At 39.7% G+C, this 14,094-nt stretch overlaps 1 protein-coding gene across 2 annotated transcripts; it reads left to right on the top strand.

The window, feature by feature from the left end:
• Positions 1–3,443: 3,443 nt before the first annotated feature.
• LOC146640984 (E-selectin-like) lies at positions 3,444–10,441 on the top strand. Of its 2 annotated transcripts, XM_085397379.1 has the most exons (15): positions 3,444–3,507; positions 3,612–3,684; positions 3,811–4,215; positions 4,882–4,986; positions 5,076–5,267; positions 5,422–5,607; positions 5,729–5,917; positions 6,001–6,186; positions 6,305–6,511; positions 6,637–6,816; positions 8,808–8,993; positions 9,112–9,318; positions 9,444–9,623; positions 9,730–9,859; positions 10,070–10,441. In XM_085397379.1, exons 1-15 carry the CDS (start codon positions 3,445–3,447, stop codon positions 10,113–10,115), a joined length of 2,535 nt encoding a protein of 844 aa, XP_085253505.1. In that variant the 5' UTR covers position 3,444; the 3' UTR covers positions 10,116–10,441. The 2 variants fall into 2 exon arrangements, with proteins under 2 accessions (XP_085253505.1, XP_085253506.1); XM_085397380.1 differs by lacking the exon at positions 6,001–6,186.
• The last annotated feature ends 3,653 nt before the right edge of the window (positions 10,442–14,094 follow it).

Genomic DNA, 14,094 nt, shown 5'->3' with positions numbered 1-14,094 from the left:
TGAACATGGTTTTGAGAGAGAAAGGTGCCAAACGTGAGCAGTTTAGTATTGAAATTGGCAAAGAGCTGCCATTCAAAGTCAGGACAGGTGCTCCACACTCGCGGGGTCTCAGCCGTTCCTCACACTCCGGTCACGCTCTCAGCTCACGCTAAATCTTCCAATAAGCAGGGAAAAGGAAGGGTCCAAGAATCTGAAGCCAGGAAGGGAAGCAATCACTGAAGGTACACGATATCGGACAGGAATCTATAAGCCGGGATTCTCACTAACGTGGTAATTCAATATTCCAGCGAGGAATATTTTTTCCTCTGCCGCATCGATCCTGCTTCCAGTGAATCATTATAAGTTATTAGCATGAACAGGGCTCGTCGTAGTACTGTTACAGTTATCACATTGTCAGAGCTCTGATGACAATACGTGGATTGGCAGTATCGCCTCTCAGTAGGAAGGTTCCTATTTAGAATCCTAGTTGGGACCTTTATGTGTGGATTGTGCATGTTCTTCCTGTGCTTGTGTGGGTTTCCTTCCACAGTCCGAAGAAATACTAGTCAGATGAAGTGGTGATTCTACACTCCTTCATAAGTAAAAATGTATAGATTAAAGTATGAACCTATTATTAGATGTTGCTGCTGGTATAAAGCGCTTTGAGAGGTCAGTGTGACTAGAAAAACGCTATACAAATACTTTGAAATCTGTTATTTTTATATTAGAAACCTGTTCGATTATATTACATTAAATTATGCATAACCCATTTGTGCCCTTAGCTGTGTAATGCCCTTCTCTGGATCAGTCAGAAAATGGATACCATAGCTGCTCAGAAGGTAAATCAGACATTCAACACAACCTGTCGGGTTAAGCGTAACCCTGGCTTTCTCATGATTGGTTCACCAGCTGTCATTTGTAGACACACAGAGGTCTGAAGTGGCCCAAGACATACTTGTGCATGTAATTTCATAAAATTGTGTAAATGTTTGTAAAATGTTGTTGGAAAGCAAGTTAAATATGAAGGCTGACAATTGGATCGTGTTTTTTCTTCATTCTAGGTTATTACGATCAGCAATACTAGTGTCATGCTACTGTCACTGCATGTTGGGTTTTTTTTGTTTGGTTTTTCTCCCCTTAGACTATAAACAGACTCTATTAGCTGCAGTCGAGTGTGGAGCTATTTTTACCTTCTGCTGCATCTGTTTTTGCTACATAAAACATAAACATACTCAGTTTTTCTCAAGTATATGTTATAGAAGTAAGAGAGCATATGAAATCTCATTGCAACACCCCTCAAAAGTGATAATATCTCTGTTTGTTTCTCACGAGAAAGAAACTTACCCAAGTAAGGTCAGTGTTGAAATTATGCGTTGCTGCTCCACCCTTCCACACAGCCTTTGCCAACCTAGCAATAAAAAAAAGAAATTCAAAGAATGAACAAAAAAGAAAATGCTGAGAGCTTTCTTTTTGTTTTTCATGTTATTCACAGGCTGCCTGAAGAAGCCAGTCCATCATGTGATACACAACTATAAACAACAAGTCTTATTTAGAACAGTTGTACAGTTACTAATATTAATTACAATGCAGTGGTAACAGGTAGATTCAAACATGCTCTGGATGCTGTTTTAAATATCAGTAAGTTAAAGTTTTTGTTTAATATGTTGTTAATACTATGCACACGTGGTGTGGTGGTTAGCACTGTTGCGCTGATCCTGAGTTAAATTCCACCATCAGGCCGGGATCTTTCTTTGTAGAGTTTGCATGGTCTGTCCGTGTTCATGTGTGGGTACTGCGACATGCAGTTAGTGGGGATCGGTTAAATGGAAACTCTAAATTGCCCATAGTTGTGAATGTGAGTGCAAATAGTTGCCCTAAGATAGGTGGGATAGGCCCCAGCCCTCCCCCAAGGGACCCTAAAAGGATAAGCAGAAGATATATGTGTGTGTGTGTGTGTGTGTGTGTGTGTGTGTGTGTGTGTGTGTGTGTGTGTGTGTGTGTGTGTGTGTGTGTGTTAATAATGTCTTTTTAAAGGCTTTGTACTTCATATGTTTTTAGCTTACTACCGACTCAGTGGATTTAAATATATTATCTCCCCCTGCTGGTTGCTGGTATTGTATTTTTATACACATTAGAGGCAGCCTCAAAGACGTCCTTGGAACCTTTGTGTTAACATATGGAAAAATCACAGTTTGTTTTTATTATTTTAATCAGAATCAGAACACTTATTAATCCCTGAGGAAATTATATGGTTACAAGATAATAACAGTAACAGACTTAACTAAATTAAATAATATATTACAAACTTTACAAAACTCCAATGAAAGTGTCCTTCCATGTTCAGGAACCACACTCAACAGCGTTTCTGCACAGCCACTATACATTAGTTACCTTTTGATCTGGATTTTGCATTGAATTCTTTTCTAGCCACTTAGATGCTCTGAGGTTATGCAGTCTTTTATCGTTTTTTTTTAGTAAGGTAATTAGATATAAGGCATTCAGTGAGTGCACAATTGCCAGTAATAAGTTGGACTCACTATTGATGGATGTTGGGCATGAGTGCTCTGCCAGGGCTACCCTTTGTCCCCTTTGTTTTTGATTCATAATTTTTCTGGACAGAATTTCTCGGTGCAGACTTAAGGGTTCCACCCAGGTGGCCTCAGAATTTCATCTCTGCTTTTTGTGGTTGGTGTGGCCCTGTTGGTTTCATCCAGCTTGGGCTGGAGAAGTTCACATCCAATTGTTAAACAATGAGAATGAGCATCAAAGTCTGAGGCCATGGTCCTTAGCAGCAGTAGTCACATCGACATACCACACTGTATGAGTGTACTTTTTTCTCTCTCTTTTTTCTTCAGACTCTAAACAGCTTCTCTACCATCTTCTGACAAAGTCAGTTACTTTCTCAATTATGTGTTGAAGAAATAAAATAAATAAAATGAAATCTTATTGCAGTATACCTCAAAAGAAATCAACTTCTTTGTTTTTTTTTCTCCAGGGAAAGAAACTTACCAAAGTAAGGTCAGTGTTGAAATGAGGCGTTTGTCCTGAGCTACTCCACCCTTTCACACAGTCTTTGCTGTACATTTAAATAATTTTACAAAATGTTCAGTGAGTTGTTTTGTCTTCACCAGAGCACCTAAAAATGCAAATCTATCAACTGTGAAGAATATTGCAATTTTTACACATTTTTTTTAAAATATCACTCAGCTAAGGTTGTTGTCTGTTGTCAACTCAACCTGTGAGTTACAGACTGATGAACACTATGAGCTGATTGAGTAAGACGACACAAACGTTTTGAACAGGAAATGTTTTTAAAGCCTTCTGTGGAATGACGAAATACTGGACAGTATTGGAGGGGTGGGGGGAATTCAACTGATATCCTCCAGGTTTCCTGGATGATACAAGAGAAGAACATAAAAGCAGCAAATCCAGTGCATAACACTCAGAATACTTTCATCCCTACATATGAGGCTGAAACCCACAGAGTCAAACATCTACTGTAGGCTATCAGGCATACCATTTGACATGGTGAGTGGGGTATCAATTTAAATATTGTTCTTTTTAGGGCAGATTTCAGTAAAAATCAATTCAGCTTTAATTTAATGAACTTTTTTTTTATATGATGTTTACAGAATTCCTGCTTTGGACTAATTCAGACCCATGGATATAAGAGCTCGTGGATCAACTTCGCCTTTATTTGCTTAAGTATGTATATTTAATGCAACCACACCTTTAGTTAATTAAAAAGCTTTACAAATAATTTCTAAAAAATCCATCCTTTTTTTTAAACTACATTTGCATCTAATAAATATTGCTGTTCTCTATCCTTAGTGCTGTGCATGTGGACTAGTGTAGAGTGCTGGTCTTATTTCTATTCAAACAACACAATGACATGGGAAAATGCACGAAGCTGGTGCCAGGAGCACTACACAGACATGGTGGCCATCCAGAACCAGGAAGAGATCGAGCATCTTAACAACTGGCTGCCCAAGAAAAAAGGCTACTACTGGATTGGAATCCGTAAGATCAATAATGTCTGGACCTGGGTAGGAACCAACAAGCCTCTGACAGAGGAAGCAACCAACTGGGCAGAAGGAGAACCGAACAACAGCAAGAGTGACAAAAATGCAAAGATCAGTGAGGACTGTGTGGAGATGTATATTAAAAGAGATAAAGAACCAAGCAAGTGGAATGACGAGAGTTGTACAAAATCAAAGACTGCTCTGTGCTACACAGGTTAGCAAAAGTTTGGGACTAACATACTAGAGCAGCTTGTTTTAGCTGCTTCATGTTTGATATTCTTGTTCATATTTTCAATGATCTAAAAGCTTGCAATTATTTATTTGACATGTTCTTGTAGTATAATCAGTGTTGGTCAAGTTACTTGAAAAAGTAATTAGTAACTTATTAATGATTAAGTCTCCAAAAAAGTAATCCCGTTACTTTACTGGTTACTTATTTTCAAAAGTAATTAGTTACTTAGTTACTTTTGAAAAACATGATACACAACCTGAATAGGTAATACAACAATAGACCTTTCAGCCCAATTCTATTGTTTATGCATAATCCATCATATAAAATGTAATTAAATGGAAAGGCTCTTTTTAAAATTTGTTTTATTAGTTTTAATCTTTTAACTTTCTGCACATTGCATCAAGCAAAAAGTTATTTATATGCAAACATGTTTGACTTGAAGAAATTTGTTTAACATTTAAACCCATTTTCTGCACATTCCAGCACATAAAATAAAATATTTTTTTGTGTTTACACTCAGTCTTTGAAATAGATGCAAGTAAAACACAGCAAAAAATAAATAAAATCAAAGACTCAGCAGTTACTGCGTTACTGCTCATCTCTGCATATAATTAAGAAGACTTATGAAAGCATGTTTGCTTTCTGCAGCGGCTTGTAAGATTGACTCCTGTTTGCATGGAGAGTGTGTTGAAACCATCAACAGCCACAAATGTGATTGCTTTGAAGGGTTTTTTGGAGACAAGTGTGACCAAGGTATGAAAAAAAATGACCGCCTAGATTAAATCATATTTTAAGTCATGTAAAGGATTTAATATCTAATTGTGTGTTTTATTTGTTTTCAGCTGTGCAGTGTAACAAAAGCGAAGTTATTGCCCCAGAAAAAGGATCCCAAAATTGCTCTCACAAGTATGGTAGTTTCACCTATGAATCCTTGTGTCAGTATTCCTGTGAGGAAGGATACAAGCTGAGTGTGCAGAAATCTCTAAGGTGTACTTCCTCAGGGAAATGGTCAGAAAAGCCACCTTTGTGTGAATGTGAGTTGGAAATCTGCAGTAACAAGATAAATGAAGAGATGAGACATTACCCAGTAGCTACTGAAATTCTGAGATGCTATATTTTATTGATTGTTATGATTTTCTACACAGTGATGGAGTCATGGACTGATGTTTTTTCTCCTGTTGTCTACAGTGATTCAGTGTGAGAAGATGTCAGAGCCGACACATGGATCCATGAAATGCTCCGATCCTCTGGGCTCATTCAGCTATCAGTCCACCTGTACTTTTACCTGTGATGAAGGTTATGTACTGTCTGGATCTCCATCTCTGCAATGTGAAGCATCAGCAAATTGGAATGGATCCCAGCCATACTGTGTTGGTACGGCCACATGTTTTTACCTTTCATCGTTGTGTAGTTTTTGTTATTTGGAGGATGATTTGCATGATGATTAAAATAAAAGCTTTAATTTAACTCCTTCTGTTGCCTCTCTCTTTTGTAGCTGTTCAGTGCCCTGCGCTGCAAAACTTGACAAATGGCTTTGTCAGCTGTGGAGAAGATGCTGATACGAGGTTCAGCTACAAAAACACCTGCAGCTTCAGTTGTGACCAAGGTTACCATTTAGTGGGAGCCAGTAGAGTGACCTGCACATCAGGAGGTACATGGAATCAGCAGATTCCTCACTGTGAAGGTAAGAGGAACACGAAAAGTATAACCCACCATCTTCTATATCATGAGGACACGTTCAATAAAATACACATGTTTCTGTGTCAGCCATCCTTTGCCAGAATCCAGAGAGAGAAGCTCCCCTCATCATGCAGTGCAGTGAATCTGAGACTGAACTGCGACCAAACTCCACCTGCAGCTTCAGCTGTGAAGAAGGTTTTGAACTGCAGGGAGCAAACACCATCAAGTGTTCTGAGGACGGACAGTGGAATGAAAACATACCTACATGCAAAGGTCTGAAAGACTAATTATATCAATATTTACTACAAACAGTGTTACTCCAGTTTTTTTCTTGGATTGATTATGTCATGACATATTAGTAATATTTTACTCTTTTGTTTCCCTTTTGTAGCAAAAGGATGTCCTGCTCCAGAGGTCCCAACAAATGGTCAGATAAGCTGCAGCCCTTCTCTGTCTTCATTTCTTAGTCATGACACACCCCATCCACTTGGCATGGTTTGTCATTTTACATGTGATGAAGGACATGAGCTGCAAGGTGCACACAGCATGGAGTGTACACATCCAGGCCAATGGACCTCCAGATCACCAACCTGCACAGGTACATGTGAACCCATTTTACCTGGATTACTTGTTGTTCAAAACGTCATTTGCATGTTCAGAATCTTACGAGCACAGGTGAGATCACTTTTTTAATATGCAATATCCTCCTGTCCTTTACAACAGCTGTTACATGTTTGTTGCTTGAGGCTCCTGAAAACGGTCACATCAGTTGTTCCAGTACTGAGTCAGTTTACAGCTCTCAGTGCTCCTTCACCTGTGACCAAGGCTACTCATTAGAAGGACCTGAGCTGCTGACATGTGGTCATCATGGCAACTGGACTGCAGAGAAACCCACCTGTCAAGGTAAACGAACAAATGTGAATCAAATAGAACAAGAACTTTAAATGCATGTAGCCGCTAAGACTGGTGGACCTAAATCTTCACCACCACCTCTTTATACATACAAGCGACAAGGGGAGTGAGCGGGTCAGCGCTCAGGGCACAGAAACTAAGCTGGCTTCAAACACCATTTACTTTCCATAAAAAAAACACAGCCAGAGTCACAAATACAAGATAAAATTCCCCGTATACAATAAAAATAGTGTTGCAACCCGCTAAAAACCCTGCCGGCAGAAATAACTATACAATATTAAAACAAGGCTAAATGAATGTTTTCCATATGCTAAAATTACCCTCCCATAGTCCCATAATCCCACAGTCCAGCCACACATGGGCGAGTGGTCCTTATATGAAAGAGACAGGAGAGGAACTTCTCTTCCGGGATGGGGAAACTCGTCAGCAACAGACCAGGGAGGGGGCTCCTATCGCAGACCTGTCTCCTCCTGACAGCGCGTCGCCGCACAGTCCCGCCCCACTCCACACCTGAACACGGCCTCCCTCGTCTCACCGTCAGATGCAGGCAGAAGGGCATCCCTGCCCTGTTGTGCATTGCAGCCATCGCCACCCACTGTTGCCGTTCCTGCATTGGGAGTGGATCGCCGAACGACTCGCGGCACCCCACAGTCAGGCAGCAGTTCCTTCCACACACGTGCGGGCTTGCACGCGCTCCTTTTTCTCCTGCCCACCTTTCGTGCGTCACTCTCTCTTCTTTTGTCTCTGTGCTCACCATCCCCTTTAACAGGTCAACCTGGCGGCTGATAGGCCACCTTGGGGAACGCCCCCACCTAACAGGTGCCTACAATTGTCTGTTTAGTCCACAGTGGGTTAAAGGAACATGGTATAACGTTAACACAAATATAAACATGAGGATAAAACCATGCAGTATAAATATCAATAAACAAACATGCAATATAAATATCCCAATAAAATCATGCAAATAAAATCAACACTATGTACCAATACACAGATTGAAGCTATTGCAGTTTCACAGTCTATTAGATGGAAGAGTTGTACAAGGAGATGGCCACAGGCAGGAATGATTTCCTGTGTCGTTCAGTGGTAGTCTTTGGTAATCTCAGTCTCTCACTAAATGTGCTCCGGTGACTAGCCAGCACGTCATGGAGTGGGTGGAAGGTATTATTCAGCATTGTCCTTATCTTGGACAACATCCGCCTCTCAGACACCACCCTAAGGGAGTCCAGCTCCATCCCCACAACATTACTGGCCTTGCAGATCAGTTTTTTTAGTATGTTGGCTTCTGCGACCCTCAACCTGCTGCCCCAGCATGCAACAGCATAGAGGATGGCACTGGCCACAACAGTCTCATAGAAAGTTCTAAACATTGTCCGACAGATGTTGAAAGACCTCCGACCCCCCAGAAAATAGAGACAACTCTGGCCCTTCCTGTGAAGTGTAGTGGTGTTTTAACCTAGTCCAGTTTATTGTCTAAGTGTACTCCAAGGTATTAATCGTTCTCCACAATGTCCACATTATATAGAAAATGGGTGGGTTATAAAGAGGGAGCAATACAAACATTATGAAATATGACTAATGTGAACATTTTGAAGTAAAAAGTGTGTAAGTGTGCATGTCACACAGCGGAAATTTGTGTTTTTATGTTTTATCACCCTTTTTGCACACGCTCAGTAAAATACCAAAGTAAAATAGCAAATAAAATAACAAATGACAAAGTTTACAGGTTAGTCAAATGTCAGTTATATATATTCCACCCCTGTAATATTCTTCATATTTATAATTCAGTGATTGTATTTATTAATGCTATTTCTTAAATTTGTAAACTCTGTAACATATTGTATTATTTAAATAGTTTAGTCTGTTACTGTTACTGTCTTGGAGCAACTGTAACCCACGTAGTTTCCTTAGGGATTATTAAAGTAGTCTGATCCTGATATATCATGAGGACACGTTCAATAAAATACACGTTTCTGTGTCAGCCATCCTTTGCCAGAATCCAGAGAGAGAAGCTCCCCTCATCATGCAGTGCAGTGAATCTGAGACTGAACTGCGACCAAACTCCACCTGCAGCTTCAGCTGTGAAGAAGGTTTTGAACTGCAGGGAGCAAACACCATCAAGTGTTCTGAGGACGGACAGTGGAATGAAAACATACCTACATGCAAAGGTCTGAAAGACTAATTATATCAATATTTACTACAAACAGTGTTACTCCAGTTTTTTTCTTGGATTGATTATGTCATGACATATTAGTAATATTTTACTCTTTTGTTTCCCTTTTGTAGCAAAAGGATGTCCTGCTCCAGAGGTCCCAACAAATGGTCAGATAAGCTGCAGCCCTTCTCTGTCTTCATTTCTTAGTCATGACACACCCCATCCACTTGGCATGGTTTGTCATTTTACATGTGATGAAGGACATGAGCTGCAAGGTGCACACAGCATGGAGTGTACACATCCAGGCCAATGGACCTCCAGATCACCAATCTGCACAGGTACATGTGAACCCATTTTACCTGGATTACTTGTTGTTCAAAACGTCATTTGCATGTTCAGAATCTTACGAGCACAGGTGAGATCACTTTTTCAATATGCAATATCTTCCTTTCTTTTACAACAGCTGTTACATGTTTGTTGCTTGAGGCTCCTGAAAACGGTCACATCAGTTGTTCCAGTACTGAGTCAGTTTACAGCTCTCAGTGCTCCTTCACCTGTGACCAAGGCTACTCATTAGAAGGACCTGAGCTGCTGACATGTGGTCATCATGGCAACTGGACTGCAGAGAAACCCACCTGTCAAGGTAAATGAGCAACAACAGATCAAATGGTACACAAAATGTAAATGTGCACACTTACAAATCTCTGTTCAAAAGTTCACATTATTCACGTTTTACAATGTTTCCACAGCTCCTGCTCCAGTAGCTGCAGTTACTGTTGGTGTGGCAACAGGGGCTACTGCGTTGTTATCTGGTGTGTTTATGGCTTTGTGGCTCTTGAAAAAAATGAAGAAGAAAGCTGATGCATATGAGCTGAGCAGGTAAGAGAAGGATTCACCTCTTTGTTTCCTTCATCTTTCTTTTGAAGTTTGTTGTGTTCTCTGCTGTGTTTCTGAATATGTTGACTTTGAAAAAACTGAAGACCAAATCAGTTATGTATGAACTCAGCAGGTTAGGTTTCACCTCTTTTCAAAACTGTTTTTTAAGTTTGTTGAATTTAGTTGCTCATATTCTTCTCTCTTTTATTACAGCAACTCTGACATAGAGGCTCCTCTACAGAGCTACAAAAAGCAGTGACAGCCTGATGTAGAAGACATTTCTGTTCTTTGTAGACAACTACAGACAGTATATATTTCAAAACAGCAATGTGAAAATATGAATCATATATACTAATTTAAAAGGAGTATAAAATAAGTAAACCCAGTGTCACAAGAAGTGAGCGGATGTGACATTTGCAGATTATATTATAGGCTTGATCATATTTGGCTGAATTTTTCAAACAAAATGTGCTGACATATATTTCCTCCAAAAGGGAGTTTTAAATTGAACATATTGTTCTACAACTTAATGCAAATGCTGGGAAGGTGGCATTATCCATGTTTTTGTAAATATTATATAGCATCGTGTGAATCTTGTGTGTATAACGTTGTGTTTTGTTAAGTTACCATTACACTTTAAAACTGATATGTTATATTTTCAGTCCTAGATGGTTGGAAATGTTGTGGTATACATGAAAAACTAAGAAGAATTCATTTAAAAAAAAATCATCCAGAGAACATTTTGTTACATATTTTATTTTTTAATTCCTTGTTCAGCATATTGCTAATTAAAAATGAATTGGACACTTATCCTTATCTTTGGTGGGTTTTAATGCCAACACTAGCAAAATGTGTGGCTGCTGGGGAAAGATTAGGACAATAATAAGTTGGAACTCTGTCACATCTTCCACTTAATTATTACATTAACAGCTGTTCTGAATGTTTCCAGGTAGTTGTTGGCTGAGACAACTCAGTTCTAAACATATTATTACTCTATCAAAACAATGAACTGAACCCAGGCCAGGCAGTGGTGCCAGATCCACAGTCATGGCGGTGATCCAAAACTAAAAGAATTACTACCTAGTCTCCATCCTACCACAGAAATATTGTTTCTTGTATTTCTTGACTGTATTCATCAGAAACCCCACGAATAAAAGTTGAACTTAGACTGGAAATAACAACACATTGGCAGGTTATGTTGTGTGGCAGGTAGGATGTAGGACCCAAATACAGGACTCACAGACACGAAAGGATGAACTCAAAAAGGAAGCTTTGTTGCGCTGTAGCAAACACATACTAGAAACAAAATTCAAAAGCAGAAAACTAGAAACTACGGACAAGGAACATAAACACTAGGAAACTAGAAACTGGGACGCTAGAAACTAGGTGCAAGGAAACACAAAGCACATGGAAGTGGTACAACACAAGAAAAGGGAATGGAAAACACAGGGCTTAAATATACAAGGGAGTAATGAGAGAATGGGAAACAGGAGGGAACCACAGCTGGGACTAATAAGACATAATGAGACAAGGGGAAGCACTGACATAGGACACAGACTTTCAAAGTAAAACAGGAAACACGAGAAAATCACAAAGACGCAGACCCTGAGACCAAAATCCTCGGACTAAAAATATAACACAAGCAGAACCAAAACCCATGAATAACAATAATCAAAGAATTGAACTAAAACACACACAAAACACTGGGCCACAGACCCGGTACCGTGACACACATGGACCAACCGGTGTCGGGGTCATTACTCAAAAAACAGTAATGAATTATATATTATTTGTTTCTCTTCTGAAAAGTAATTCAGTGCATTACTTAATTACATAATTCATATGGACTTGATCTGGCTATTGCTCAAAGCATCCTAAAGTCATGCACTCTTCGATGATTTTTACTTTAGATAGATAAATAGTCTGATATAAGCCATTTCATTTGTGCGCAAATGTTGCCAAAGTTTGTTTTGTGTGCCAATTATTTGTAGTCAACATCAGTGGGTGTTGGATTCAGCCAAAGCAGCTCTTTTTGTTACCAATTCTGTTCATAATTTTCATGGACAGAATTTCTAGGTGGAGCCTAGTAGCTGAAGGTTTCTTCCAAGGTGGCTTCAGGATCTCATCTCTGCTTCTTGTGGGTGATGTAGTCCTGCTTTCTTCATGAGGTGGTGGTCTTACACTGGAGCAGTTCATGGCCAAGTGCGAGAATAAGATTGAACTCTTCCAAGTCTGAGTCATATGGCCCTGAAAAAGCCTGAAAACAGTTGAGTTTCCACTTTGGGTTAATGTTGAGTTGCTGCCCATAGTGGAAGACCTTTAATATCACAGAGGTCTTGTTCACAGGTTAGAGGAGAGGGAAGAGGGAGATTGACAGATGGATTTGGATCATGGCTACAGTGATGTGGACACTGCACTGCATGGTGAAGGGAGAGCTGTCCATAAAAGCAAAGCTGTCAGTTTACTAGTCGATCTATGTCCCCACCCTAAACTATGGTTATGAGCTTTGCAGTCCTGAATTTTTTCTTGCTATTTTCCTAGCTGCCATCACGTGTGACAACACTGGGCTCTTGCTTGTGCAGGTAGTAAATTAAAATTTTAGATATAGTTAGATATAGCAGTAAATACTAACAAAAATCAAGGCTGCTACATTGATTCCAATTCTATAAAATCATTACAGTTTATTATTACCAATGACCAGAGCAGTAGCACTACTACCACATACTTATATCACATTCAAAATGCCCATCCAAAGAGTGGTACATGCAGCAGCACATTGGTACTTTTAGTACAATACATTACAGATGGTACATCACTTGTTTTTGCCCTCAACTGTGGAATTTTCCACTCTGCTTGTCCTGATAACAGATACCATAACTGCTCAAGTGAAAATTGAGAAACACTGAAAACAAACTGTCTGAGCTTCAACCATTTAATGGTTTGACTTATTGTTTCTTTGCTTTCCAGTAAATCCTTATTATTATTATTATTATTATTATGAAATTATTATGATGGCAGTAGTAGTGTCAGACTGATATACCATGCTTTATGACTGCATGATAAAAAATAAGAGGTTTATTTTGGGGGGATTTTGTCTGATACGTTGCAGCTGTAAAGGCTCTGTATAATATGTTGTAAATTATGTAATTTCCTATAGCATCTCTTTATCAGTATATGTTATATACAATATTTCTGTACAGTCCTTACAAAAATAAATGTGAATAAATACAATATAAATATCATGGTACTTTGTGTCTGTGTGTTTATGTGTCTTCAGAGTGCTATTGGTGTTTGAGTGACACCCTTCCTGGAAGGAAGCTGTGGAAGAAATGATATTACAATGATGATCATTGGCGAAGTCCCTGGTGGGAAGATAATACTGTTTTGCCATTTGGTGGAAACATCATCACACCAAACCCTAACCTCATATTCATAACCCTAGTGATAGCCACATGACCCTAACCCTAATGATGTTTACATCCTAACCCTCAACCCTAACATTGAACCTTTGTTGGATGTTTTCCTGAGTGGACAATAGCAGGGTGTTTTTTCCATGTTGCAAAACTATGACGTCACAAAAATATGATTAGTAACTTGCAGTGTTAAACCTGGACCAACATTAATTATGGTGATGCAGGAACAACACCAACATGAGGATATCAGATACATCATCATCAGATTGCACCTAATGAGGTTCCAAACTGGGTACCTGCAGAGCCAGATAACATACCCTTTCAGGACTGTGTGGAGATACATTGCAAGGAAGAGATAAATAGCCTGTATTTGTATAGCACTTTACTAGTCCCTAAGGACCCCAAAGCGCTTTACACATCCAGTCATCCACCCATTCACACACCGGTGATGGCAGCTACATTGTAGCCACAGCTACCCTGGGGCGCACTGACAGAGGCGAGGCTGCCAGACACCGGCGCCACCGGGCCCTCTGACCACTACTAGTAGGCAACAGGTGAAGCGTCTTGCCCAAGGACACAGCGACCGAGACTGTCCAAGCCAGGGCTCGAACCGGCAACCTTCCGATTACAAGGCGAACTCCCAACTCTTGAGCCACGATCGCCCCAAGAGAGACATAACCAAGTGGAACAATGAGAAATAAATGCAGTAACAAGAAAGAATCTGTCGCTACACCTTTTCCTTTCCCGAAGCTCTTTCCTGACTGTTATTTTAGCATTTATTACTTTTAGGTTGTAAATTGCAATCTTGTGCAAACATTAGTCCTT

This window comes from Rhamphochromis longiceps, linkage group LG23 (genome assembly GCF_057381845.1).
Source record: "Rhamphochromis longiceps isolate RC_006_pf linkage group LG23, R_longiceps_female_GT1.1, whole genome shotgun sequence".
Classification (NCBI taxonomy): Eukaryota; Metazoa; Chordata; class Actinopteri; order Cichliformes; family Cichlidae; genus Rhamphochromis; species Rhamphochromis longiceps.
This window is presented reverse-complemented; position numbering and strand designations above follow the sequence as displayed.

Bases quoted from the DNA above. Each gene is read 5' to 3' on its own strand.
- LOC146640984 (XM_085397379.1), top strand. From the start codon at position 3,445: ATGAGGCTGAAACCCACAGAGTCAAACATCTACTGTAGGCTATCAGGC. The intron at 8,994-9,111 runs GTCTGAAAGACT...TCCCTTTTGTAG, and splicing joins AAACATACCTACATGCAAAG to CAAAAGGATGTCCTGCTCCA. The intron at 9,860-10,069 runs GTAAGAGAAGGA...CTTTTATTACAG, and splicing joins GATGCATATGAGCTGAGCAG to CAACTCTGACATAGAGGCTC.